This window comes from Herpailurus yagouaroundi, unplaced genomic scaffold (genome assembly GCF_014898765.1).
Source record: "Herpailurus yagouaroundi ecotype Mexico unplaced genomic scaffold, PumYag 159, whole genome shotgun sequence".
Classification (NCBI taxonomy): Eukaryota; Metazoa; Chordata; class Mammalia; order Carnivora; family Felidae; genus Herpailurus; species Herpailurus yagouaroundi.
The window spans coordinates 14,491,416-14,505,207 of NW_024412400.1; the positions used below are offsets into that span (position 1 = coordinate 14,491,416).

The 13,792-nt window shown below is 38.9% G+C and overlaps 1 protein-coding gene across 1 annotated transcript in view; it reads right to left on the minus strand.

Moving 5' to 3' along the window:
- Positions 1-2,039: 2,039 nt before the first annotated feature.
- CMC1 (C-X9-C motif containing 1) overlaps positions 2,040-13,792 on the minus strand; it is an 87,790-nt gene continuing 76,037 nt past the window's right edge. Inside the window, exon 8 of the mRNA XM_040481108.1 lies at positions 2,040-2,117. Coding sequence (XP_040337042.1) covers positions 2,076-2,117 — 42 coding nt within the window. The 3' untranslated portion in view covers positions 2,040-2,075. The remainder of the gene's footprint in view (positions 2,118-13,792) is intronic.

Consider the following 13,792-nt stretch of genomic DNA (forward strand, 5'->3'; position numbering starts at 1 on the left):
TCCGATTCTGTGTCTCCCTCTCTCTCTGCCCCTCCCCCCGTTCATGCTCTGTCTCTCTCTGTCCCAAAAATAAATAAACGTTGAAAAAAAAAATTAAAAAAAAAAAAAAGCAACCACTTATGTTTCAAGATGTCGCTACAACGAGAGGAGAGAGGGCGGTGGTTGGTTACCTTCATTTCGTGGAATGTCAACAGTAAATAAAGCAGAGCACTTTCTTATTCAAAGATGAAGAAACACAGTGTGTTGAAAATTGAGGTCAAGTAAAATCCTTTACTCCATTTAGCAAATGTCATAACCCTCTTTTGTTTCCTTCACTGCTTTTCTCTCTTCTAAAGAGATGCAGCCTCCTCCAACCCCTCCCAGCCCCTTCCCCAGAACAGACCAGAACCTCTTATTTTCTCCTATTTCCAGGGGGTAAAAGGAAGGATATTTAAATAATATTCAGATAACAAAAGCTAACAAATACAATAAAAAAAGGAGCTACCACTGATTGACTCCCCACTATGTGCCAGGCACTGTTGTAGTGAATTTACATACAGTTCCTCACAATCACTGCACCAGGAATAATTTCCTGTCTTCTATGAGGAACCTGCCCAAGGCTTTACCACTAGCTAAGCTCTGGCTGGTCCAGAAGGTCAGCCCCACTGCCCTCTCCACAGCCCGCGCTCCTGCCCCTCTGCTCTAGTGATGCCCATCTGGGAGAGAGGGATAATATGGCAAATTAAGAACAAGTTATTATGACAAACTGAGGTGTAAAAATTCTTTAATATATAAAAAAAGCATTCAACAAATCCAGTCACAAAGAAGTTTAACCAGTTCATCGATCCATCGCGCATCTCTTAGGAGCATGAGGAACAAAACTGGAAGAAAAGTAAGTCATAGAAGGAACTCTTACCCCTCTATGATGAAGTGCTTAGTGCAGGTCCTGGCCCATAAATAAGGGTGTGTTTCCTCGGCTATAAATGCAGACGTTAGTTTAACTTCCCAAGTCTCCTACCTACAGAATTTTTTTTTAAGTTTATAAATTTTAAATTTCTGTGTACATTATTTGCTATCAATGAAAACAGGGGCACCTGGGTGGCTCAGTCCATTAAGCGTCCCATCCGGTCATGACCTCGCAGTTTGTGAGTTCGAACCCCACATCGAGCTCTGAACTGATGGTGCAGAGCCTGCTTGGGATTCTCTGTGCCCCTCCCCTCCCCACATTCTTCCTCTCTCTCAAAATAAATAAACATTAAAAAAAAAATAATTGATTCAGATAATCACTACTTTTTATCTAATTCCCTAATAAGGAAGTATCAAACCATGCGGACCTATATGTTTCACAGGCTAGAGGAGCACAGTTAGAGAAGGAAATATAAGGGATAACCAAAACCACGACCTCACAGCTATCAATGAACAATACGAAAGTATTCTGCAATACTGTGAATAATGTAGATAATGAAATGTGTGGGGAGATACGGCAGAAAGCACTTGCATGCAAAGAACCTGCAAAGTTTTCCTTTAATATTCAACTAAATGTCAGTGAACGTATTTAAGACTTATTTTTAAAATCGATTAATCTCAAAAATCAAAATTTACCTTTGTATCCTTCATTTGATGTAGTGCAACTTTCCTAGGAATTAAATTATATTAATCCCCCAAATCACCAGGCCGACAAATCATCTAATTCAGTACATTTTCATTACAGGAGACAAATATAAACCCATCTGTAATATATTCTATAGAGCAACTGTTCACGAAAAGGAATTTGGTAAGTCATGTGAAAAATCCTGTATTTTTGTTCGCAGATCTCATATTTTTAATCAGATACAATGTTGACACATAACTTGACAAGACCTTTCGTAAATACGTTGCTTAGTATGTAACAAACTGAAATCTCAGACTCAGCTAACAATACCAAAGATGTGATGGGGCTAGTAAAGGACCTATTACATGTAATGAGTTAAATAACACACTCTTACCTACTACATACGTCACACACATACACACACAGAGAAGCATAAACAATGGGGTGATGACTTACTGAGCAGTTAGACATTCTTTCAATGCAGAATTTTCTTTTCGGCATTTTACTACCATAAGGATTCCAGAGTCCTTGCAACATTTGGTAAAATCTGAAAAAATGTGGAAAGAACAAAACAGCCTGCAGTTACATCAACACAATTTTCAACAGCTCTAAAATATTCATCCACTTAACATCCGTTACCTAGATTGTGCCTGGCACACGGCACACCCTCCACAAAAGACACACACATGAATAAAAGGCAGAACCGGACGGGTGCCGTTAACTCTGCAGGAATAAAGAAGGAACTCTGAAAGGGGGGGAGAGAGGACCTCTGAGGAGGCGTCATGGAGAGAGAAGGGACGTAGAGAATAAGGGAGATTTCTAACAGAAATAGGGGATCTTTCACAAGAAATGAGTAAGGAGGGTAAAAGGGAAGCCGTTTCCAGACACGGGCATCTGGCGTCTAGTTTCGCGTGTCTTCGATGGCGTCAAGGCACCCCCTTTAAGACAAAGCTGCCACGGTGCCTTGACTTCTGATGACAGAACTCCCACTCCATTCCCAAGGCAACTCTTAGACGCCCCTGAAAATTCAAACGGCTTTCTGTCAAATTTCCATTCTAGTAGTTTGCCTTTTAGATTGTACTGGTCCCTTGGTATCCTGCCTTCTCAGCACTGCCAACCCAGAAGAGCCTGGCGCCATAATCCGGTTTGCTTTGGGTCGGACTCGGTCCGACCTCACTCCTGCCACAGGACCACGTGCCATGCCGCAGCTACTCCTGACTATCCTGGTCCTTCCTCCTGTCCACCGGCTGCTCTAGTTTCAGCTCTGCCATTTCCAACCTGCTGCAAGTAACCAACCATGTCAGACTTAAATACGAGATCATCTTCACAAAGAAGCTGTAGGTAAAACAGTGTTTTCTGAGTATCTTTTATAACCCCTTTAATGCAAAGTTAACAAGAATGCTCTCTTTTCTTGAGCTATGCCTTACCCTCCTAGTGCCTAAAGAATAGAATTTATAATGATCTCAAAGCAAGCAGGTAATTCAGGGGTCTCCATGAAGACACATAATATGCAACAAAATATTTTCAAGCCGCAAGCAAACTGGAAATAACTGAGATTTATGAAATGTATAAAAAACTCACGAGAGGGGCTGTGCTGGGATAAGAGTCCCAGAGCACAGACATTTGTATCTACATGAAGCGTCACAGCACGCTCTGAAGGATATGTGGCAGGATAGGAACAATGACAACAGATGCAGGAAATGACTTTAATTCAAATAGTTTCATGTGTGCGATCCCATGAAACTGTGGGTGACACGCAGTGACACTCCGCATCAAAGACACACAGGATTAGCTTCCTTTAGCTGCTTGTTCTCCACCCTTGGCGATCCCGCCAGTGGCCTTCTGGCTCCTGAACCCAGCCAGGTATCTTGTTTATTTCAACTACAAATATTCTTGTTCCTCTCTGTGCACATGAGCTGAGCTCATGAGCCACATCAGACCAAGGGAATTTCCTTTGTGCTCTCTGACTAAAGACTCCCTACAACTCAAAAGGCAAATCAGACTCACAATCAGCTCATTATTAGTGGTGAACCTGAGGGGTGGCTACATGGCTATCAAAAAGTCCATTAACTTCCACTCTGGAATGTCATTAGCATCCCTGCATGTAAATTCTCTACTCACATTATGATACTAAGATCTACCTTTCTATAAGTAACGGTTATGATTCCAGATAAGAACTAAGACCTGGGAAATCCTCAAAGGGAATGCAGGTACATAAAGTTAACCCAGAAGTGACTAAATCTGGGTAAGGGATTCTTGAAGGGAACTGCCATGCTCCATGGTGAAGAACCATGAGCTTATTCCTCTCCATCACCCAACCTTGGTATAAAGGCACTAGACCAGACCAGTTCATGCTTCTAGATAATGTCTAGAAGAAAGATCATTAGCATCCTGAATTTGCCTAATGAAAATATGCAAGCTGATCAAAACCCTCCTTTTCTGGAAAACACAAACACAATGGCTACTAAAAAGCCCACTTTCTGGGTTATAACAGACCCAATACTTTTACATTTGATAGATTCAAAACAGAATACTTAGACACTGTATTGTTTTCAGATGCATTTTCCCTAATATGAATAAAAATGTTCTTAGTAAGGAATTGATGCAAGATACCATTTATGTGTTCTGACCACAATAAAGACACAGTCTATATATTTTCACACTTGTCCAAATCTCTTCAGGAATAACTGTGACTGGCCTAAAGCCTCAAGCTGTTTGTGAGGTTTTTGTCACTTGTTTGGCAACAAGATTTTAATGAGGATCTTTCTTTCATACCGTATTAGCATACACTCATATAATAATGATGTTGCTAATCCTGCTAACTGAATGGTACTCTAAGACAATTTAAAGTCTTTGTCTTTCAGTGTGATGTTAAATGTTACAAAGTTTGTATGCCTATATATAATTTAACATTAATTACCAGTAAAGATTATCAAAATAAAATTTCATTTATTTAAGTACATGTGTAGGAAATACAAATGAAAATCCGTAAACAGTAAGAACAGAGAGGTTGCTAAAAAAGTTATTTCAAAATTTAAAGAAAGGTACTTTTAAAGATAACATTCCAGACTTTTTTCTTAAAAATGTCAAGAACATGGGGTGCCTGGGTGGCTCAGTCAATTCAGCGTCCGACTTCGGCTCAGGTCATAATCTGCTGGTTCATGAGTTCAAGCCCCACGTTGGGCTCTGTGCTGACAGTTCAGAGCCTGGAGCCTGCTTCAGATTCTGTGTCTCCCCCTCTTCCTCACTGCCACTCCCCCATCAGAGACACTGTGTCTCTCTTAAAAATAAATATTAGAAAAGAATGTCAAGAACATGATATCTATTCTTCTCAAACTACTCCAAAAAATAGAAGAAGAAGGAAAACTTGTAAATTCATGATACAAAACCAGTATTACCCTGATGCCAAAACCAGAGAAAAAAACACTACAAAAAAGGAAAACTACGGGCCAATATCTCTGATGAACATAGATGCAAAAATCCTGAAAAAAATATATATATATAAGTAAACCAATTTCAACAATACATTTAAAAATGCACTACAATCAAGTGAGATTTATTCCAAAGATACAAGAGTGGGTCATTACTCACAAATCAATCAATGTGATACATCACATTAACAAGACAAAGGGATCAAAAACCATATGATCATCTCAACAGATGCAGAAAAAGCATCTGACAAAATGCAACACCTGTTTATAATAAAACCTCTCAACAAAGTAGGTTCAGAGGGATCGCACCTCAACATACTAAGGTGACACATGAAAAACCCATGGCTAGCATCATACTCAATGGTGAAAAACTAAGAGCTTTTCCTCTACCATCATGAAGAAGACAAGGATGTCCAGTCTCACCGCTTTTATTCAACACAGTACTGGAAGTCCTAGCTGTAGTAATCAGACAAGAAAAAGAAATAAAAGGCATCCAAATCAGGAAGGAAGAATAAAACGGTCACTATTTGCAGATGACATGATGTTATATATAGAAGACCCTAAATTCTCCACCAAAAAACTGTTAGAATTAATAAACTGATTCAGTAAACTTGCAGGATACAAAACTAACACATAGAAATTGGCTGGGTTTCTATCCACTGATAATGATTTAACAGAAAGAGAAATTAAAAGAATCCCACTTACAACTGCACCAAAAAGAACAAAATATTTAGGAATAAACTTAACCAAGCAGGTGAAAGACTTGTAACCTGAAAATCATAAAACACTGATGAAAGAAACTGAAGACGACACAAACGAATGGAAAGATATCCCATGCTCATGAACTGGAAGAACAAATATTGTTATAATACCCATACTACACAAAGCAACCTACAGATTTCATGAAAACCCTACCAAAATACCAACAGCATTTTTCACAGAATAAGAACAAATAACCTTAATACTGATACAGAACCACAAAAGAACCTGAACAAAGCAATCTTGAGAAGAACAAAGCTAGATCACAATTCCAGATTTAAAGATATGCTATAAAGCTTTAATAATCAAAACACTATGGTATGGGCAGAAAAACATAGATGAATTAAACAGAACAGAGAGCCCAGAAATAAATCCACACTTATACAGTCAATTAATCTTTGACAAAAGAGGCAAGAATATGCAATGGGAAAAAGACCGTCTCTTCAACAAATGATGCTGGGAAGCCTGGACAGCTACATGCAAAAGGATGAAACTGGACCACTTTCTTACACCATACACAAAAATAAACTCAAAATGGATGACTAAAGACCTCAATGTGAGGCCTCAAACCATAGAACTTCTAGAAGAAAACATTAGCAGTAATCTCTTTGACATCAGCCTTGGCAACATTGTTTTTAGGTATCTCTCCTGAGGCAAGGGAGACAAAAGCAAAAATAAACTATTGGGACTACATCAAAATAAAAAGCTTTTGCACAGCAAAGGAGACCATGAACAGAATGAGAAGGCAACCTATTGAATGGGAGAAGATATTTGCAAAAATCTACTATTTAAAAGAAATTAAAAAGCTTAAGGGGAATACTCAAGATTTATTATCTCTATTTATTAGAATATAAATTAATGGCAATAAGATGTGATTCCAACAAAAAGCATTTAGTATGTAACACTTGGAACAGAGATGACTTCTACTTATGGAAAGCCAAAGGACAATGACACATAAATGATACATATGACCCTGTCCAGGGTCTACAATGGTTCCTGGAGATGTTCTGGGGAGGACTGTAGAATAGGAAGATTCGAAGCTCATATTGTCCCACGGATACAACTAGATAACATTCACATCAGTATAAAAGACCCAGAAAATGTCCCCAAGACTGGCAGAACAAACCGCACACTGAAGTGTAGAGAAGAGCCCACCTCAAAGAGGGTAGGAAGCGTGAAAACACAGTCAGGAACTAAATGGACTTGTGGGACTGTCCACTGGAGGGAGGGATGCCAGGGTTATGGGAAGGGAAAAGAAACAAACTCTTACACTGGGGATCCCACATGGGAAAGAAAAATCCCCATAACATTTGGCTTTGAAAACCAAAGGGGCCAAATTTCATGAGTTCTTAGAATTAGCAGAGCTTAACACCAGGAATATTAAAAATCAGCAGGTTCAAGCTCTGGGAGAGCTGAGAGGGCAAGAGAAAACGGAGTCCCTCATCCTTAAAGAGACAGTACAACAAAGAGCCCTTAGAGACGCAGCATGGAAGCAGAAGTTTGAAAATTGGGGCATAGAGAAGGGAGAGTTATGTCACTCATCTCGGAGCCTGTCCTGGAGGGACACAGATGGCTGGGGGACTCCTCCAGGGACAAAGGAACTGGTAGAACCATTTCCCTCCCCCCATCACCTAAAATAAACACACGGCCACCTGTGAGAACGAGCCTGGCACACCACTGGCCACCTAACTCGCTATTGGTACGCCATCCCCCCTCCTGCTAGAGCCAGCTTCTGCAGAGCTGCTCCCTCCAAAGCTCTTGGCTGGAACCCATCCAAAGCAGCACCACAAGCTTCAACTGTGTAAGCAGCTGTGACAGGGGCCAGTACCACTCCAAAGGGACTCCTGTCCTGGGGAGAGGGAAAGATAACCACACACACGAGTCCGAATGCGACTCCAGCAGTGGGGTGGGGGCAGGCAGCAGTCTGACTGCAGGTCCCACCCACCCACCAAAAGATTCTCAGGGGCAACACAGGGAAAGCACCCTGCAGTTGGTGCTACTGTATCTCTGACAGACGCCTGTTCTGACTCAACTCAAGCCCAAGGTGGCCCCCGACTGGCCCATGAACACCACAGGGACCAAACCCTGTCCGCAACAGGCAAAGAGAGCTACTGCAGACAAATGAACCGAAGGAAAAGAGGCCAAACCAAAACACCAGGGTGCACGCGACACACACAGGAGACACCCCTGAAGTGCCAGGTTGTGGTGAACAGGGGATGCTGCACTGCAGGGCACTACAGGACCTCCTATTCATTAGGCCATTACTTTCAAGAGCTGGAAACATAGCTGAGTTTCCTGACACACAGAAACAGAGTTAGACACACTGAGGACAAAGGAAAATGTCCCAAATGAAGGAACAAAATCACAGCAAGATACCGAAGGGAAATGGAGAAAAGTAACATGGCTGATAGAAAACTTAAAGTAATAAATCATAAAAATACTCACTGGACTTGAGAAAAGAGTAGAAGACCTCAGTAAGACCCTTAACAAAGAGACAGAAAACATAAAAAAGAATCATTCGGAGATGAAGACCTCAATAAATGAAATTAAAAATAAGAATAAATCATAGACTAAAGGAAGCAGAAGAATAAATCAGTAACCTAGAGGACAGACTAATGGAAAGCAATCAAGCTGAGCAGGTTGAGAGAAAAAAAAAAAAACAGTATGAAAAGAGGTTTAGGGAATTCAGTGACACCATCAAATATAGTAACATCCACATTATCGGGATATCAGAAAGGTAAGAGAAAGAAAAGGGGGCAGAAAATATACTTGAAGAAGTAATAGCTGAAAATTTCCCAAATATGGGGAAGGAAACAAATCTAGGTTGAGGTCGCACAGAGTGCCCCCCCAACAAAACCGACCCAAGGAATTCTGCAACAAGACACAGAATAATTAAAATGGCAAGAAGCAGTAACGAAGAGAGAATTTTAAAAGCACCAAGAGAAAACAAAACAGTTACATACAAAGGCAACCCCATAAGGCTATCAGCTATTTTTTTTAGCAGAAACTTTGCAGGCCAGAAGGGAGTGCCATGATATTCAAAGTGCTGAAAGGAAAAAAAAACCTGCAGCCGAGATTACTCTATCCAGCAAAGCTATCATTCAGCATAGAAGGAGAGATAAAGAGTTTCCCAAACAAAAGTTAAAGGAATTCATTACCACTAAACCAGCCATACAAGAAATGTTAATGGGACTCCTTGAGTGGAAAGGAAATACCATAAGCAGGAATAAGAGAAGTAGAGGGCACAGAAGCACCTGGGTGGCTCAGTTAGTTGAGCATTGGACTCTTGATTTCAGCTCAGATCATGAAGCCACGGTTGTAGGATTGAGCCCCACCATGTCATGCTCCATACTAAGCATGGATCCTGCTTACAATTCTCATTCCCTATGTCCTTCTCCCTTGCTCATGTGCTCATTCTCTCTCTCTAAAAAAGAAAAAAAAAAAAAAGTTAAAAAAGAAGGAAAAGAAAAGTAGAGAGCACAAAAGCAGTAAAAATATGTGTATCTGTCAAAATCAGTCAAGGGACTCACAAAATAAAAGGATGTAAAGTATGAAACCATTTACCTAAATGTGGAGGGGAGAGGTATAAAGAATGAGTTCAAACTCAACTTAAACTTAATATAGCATATGTTAAGTAAACTTAACCGTAAACTTAATATAGCATATGTTAAGATGTTAGATACATCTTAATATAGCATATAGCAGAAGATGTTATACACAGCCCCAAATCAAAAACCAGTAGTAGGCAAAAAATAAAGAGAAAGGAATCTAAATATAATACTAAAGAAAGCCAAATAACCGTGAGAAAGCAAGGGAAGAATGGAACAAAGAACTACAAAAACAACCATAAAATAAGTAACAAAACAGCAATGAGTACATACCTATAAATAATTACTTTGAATGTAAATGGACTAAAGGCTCCAAAGATACAGGGTGATGGACTGGATAAAAAAACAAGACCCATGTATATGCTGCCTACAAGAGACTTATTTCAGATCTAAAGACACATGCAAATTCAAAGTGAAGAAACAGAGAAGCATTTATCATGCAAATGGATGTGAAAGGAAGTCAGGGTAGCAATATTTCTATCAGACAAAATGGACATTAAACAAAGATTGTAATAAGAGACTAAAAAGGACATTAATCATAAAGGGGACAATTCAACAAGAAGATATAACAACTGTAAATATTCATGCACTTAACATGGGAAGACCCAAATACATAAAAGTTAATAATATAAAAGAATTAATCAATAGTAATACAATAATAGTAGGGGACTTTAATGCCCCACTTACTTCAATGGACAGATCATCCAAACAGAAAATCAACAAGGAAACAGTGGCTTTGAATGATAACATTGGACCAGACAGGCCTAACAGATGTATTCAGAATACAGCAGAATACACATTCTTCTCAAGTGCACATGGAATATTCTCCAGAAGAGAGCAAATATTAGGCCACAAAACAAGTCTCAACAAATCCAAAAAGACTGAAGTCATACCATGCGTCTCTTCTGACTACAATGCTATGAAACTAGAAACAAACTTCAAGCAACAATCTGAAAAGAGTAGAGATAAATGGAGATTAAGTTGCATGTTACTAAACAATGAATGGGTCAACCTAGAAATCAAGGAAGAATTCAAAAAAACGTATGGAGACAAATGAAAACCAACAGTTCAAAATCTTTAGAATGTAGCAAAAGTGGTTCTAACAGGGAAGTTTGTAGCAATACGGGCCTCACTCAAGAAGCAAGAAAAATAAACAACTTGTTACTACATCTCAAGGAGCTAGAAAAAGAACAAAATCCAAAACCAGTAGAAGGAAAGATATAATAAAGATTAGAACACAAATAAATGAAACAGATCAATGAAACCAGGAGGTGGTTCTTTGAAAAGAACTGATAAAACTTCAGCCAGATTCATCAAAAAAAAAAAAAAAAAAAAAAAAAAAAAAAAAACCAAAACAGAGAGAGAGAGCACTGGGGCACCTGGGTGTCTGACTTCAACTCAGGTCATGATCTCGTAGTTCATGGGTTTGAGCCACGCACTGGGCTCTGCGCTGGTGTTGCAGAGTCTACATGGGATTCTCTCTCTCCCCACCACCTCTCTCTCTGCCCCTTCCCCACCTGCGTGCTCTCTTGAAATTAATAAACTTAAAGAAAAATACTCAAATAAAATCAGAAAAGAGAAGAAATAACAACCAATACCACAGAAATACAAATAAGACAGTATTATGAAAAATTATATGGCAACAAACTGGACAACCTAGAAGAAATAGAGAAATTCCTAGTCGTCTATAACCTACAAGGAAGAAATAGAAAATTTGAACAGACTGACTACCAGTAATGAAATGGAATCACTAATCAAAAAACTCCCAATAAACAAAAGTGCAGGACCATACAGCTTCATGGGTAAATTTTACCAAACATTTAAAGAAGAGTTAATACCTATTCTTCTCAAACTATTACAAAAAAATGGAAAAGGAAAGAAAGCTTCCAAATTCATTCTGCGAGGCCAGCATCACCCTGATATCAAAACCAGATAAAGACACTACCCGAAAAAAGGGAACTACAGGCCAATACCTCTGATGAACATAGATGCAAAAATGCTCAACAAAATATTAGTAAACTGAATCCAACAATACATTTAAAAAATCACTCACCAGGATCAAGTGGGATTTATTCCTGAGATGTAAGGGTGGCTCAATATTTGCAAATCAATCAATGTGATACCTCACATCAGTAGGAGAAAGGATAAAAACCATATGATCATCAATAGATGCAGAAAAAAGCATCTGGCAAAGTACAACATTCATTCATGACAACTCTCAACAAAGTAGATTTAGAGGAAATATACCTCAATATTATAAAGGCCATATATGAAAAGCCTACAGCTAATATATATATATTTTTTAATGTTTATTTTTGAGAGAGAAAAACAGAGCACAAGTGGGGTTGGGGCAGAGAGAGGGGGAATCAGAACCAGGCTCCAGGCCTGCTGTCAGCACACAGCCTGACACAGGGCTCAAACTCACAAACCATGAGATCACGACCTGAGCCAAAGTTGGACACTTAACTGACTGAGCCACCCAGGCGTCCCAAGCTAACATCTTATTCACAGTGCAAAACTGACAGCTTTTCCCCTAAGATCAGGAACAAGACAAGGATGTCCACTCTCACCATTTTTATTCGACATAGTACTGGAAGTCCTATCTGCAGCAATCAGAAAAGAAAAAGGAATAAAAGGCATCCAAATCAGTATTGAACAAGTAAAACATTCACTATTTGCAGATGACATGATACTGTATATAGAAAACCCTTAATACTCCCCCCAAAATCTTACTGGTAACTGAGTTCAGCAAGGTCACAGGATACAAAATCAATTTAAAGAAGTCTGTTGCATTTCTATACACTAATAATGAAGGAGCTAACAGAGCAAATAAGAAAACAATCCCATTTGCATCTGCACCAAAAACTATAAACCCTGAAAGCTATAAAACACTGATGAAAGAAATTGAAGATAGAAACAAATGGAAAGACATCCTATGCTCACAGATTGGGAAAACAAACATTGTTAAAATGTCTGTACTACCCAAAGCCATCTACAGATTTTACACAATCTCTGTGAAAATACCAACAACATTTTTCACACAATCCTAAAATTTGTATGAAACCACAAAAGGCCCCAAACAACCAAAGCAATCTTGAAAAAGAAAACAAAACTATGTGCCACAATCCCAGATTTCAATTTATACTACAAAGCCGTAGTAATCAAAACAGTATGGCTCTGGCATAAAAATAAACATACAGACCAAAGGAACAGAATAGAGAGCCCAGAAATAAACCCACACTCATATGGTCAATTAACCTTTGACAAAGCTGGAAAGAATATGCAATAGGAAAACGACAGTCTCTTCCACAAATGGTGTCGGAAAAACTGTACAGCAAGATGCAAAAGAATGAAAACGAACCACTTTCTTACACCATACACAAAAATAAACTCAAAATGGATTAAAGACCTGAAACCATAAAAATCCTAGAAGAGAGCACAGGCAGTAATTTCTCTCACACTGGTTGTAGCTATGTTTTTCTGGATATGCCTCCTGAGGCAAGGGAAATAAAAGCAAAAATAAACGACTGAGACTATATCAAAATAAAAAGCTTCTGCACAGGAAAGGAAACAATCAACAAAGCTAAAAGACAACCTACTGAATGGGAAATGATATTTGCAAATGACCTATCCAATAAAGGGTTAGTATCCAAAATATATAAAGAACTTCTACAACTCAACACCAACAAAACCCAAATAATCTGATTAAAAAATGGGCAGAAGACACGAACAGACATTTCTCCAAAGAAGACATACAGATGGCCACAAGACACAAGAAAAGATACTCAGCATTACTCATCATCAGGAAAATGCAAATCAAAACTACAATGAGATGTCACTGACACCTGTCAGAATGGCTAAAATCAAAAACTAAAGAAACAACATGTTGACAAGGATGTGGACAAAAAGGAACCCTCGTGCACTGCTGGTAGGAATGCAAACTGGTGCAGGCACTGTAGAAAACAGTATGGAGGTTCCTTCGAAGATTAAAAACAGAAAGACCATATGATCCATTGGTTATGCTACTGGGTGTTTACCCAAAAACTGCATAAACACTAATCGGAAGGGATACATGCCCCCCTATGCTTACTACAGCATGATGTACAATAACCAAATTATGGAAGTAGCCCAAGTGCCTGTGGATAACTAAACGGATAAAGAAGATGTGGAGTGTGTACACACACACACACAGAGGAATATTATTCAGCCACAAAAAAGAATGAAATCTTGCCATTTGCAACAGCATGGATGAATCTAGAGAGTATATGCTATAGATTATAATGTTATACAAATAATATAGAACAAAAAAGGTCAGAGAAAGAAAAATACAGTATGAATTTGCTTGGATGTGGAATTTAAGAAACAAATTACCAAAGGTAAAATGAGACAAACCAAAAAAACAGATTTTAACTCTAGAGAACAAA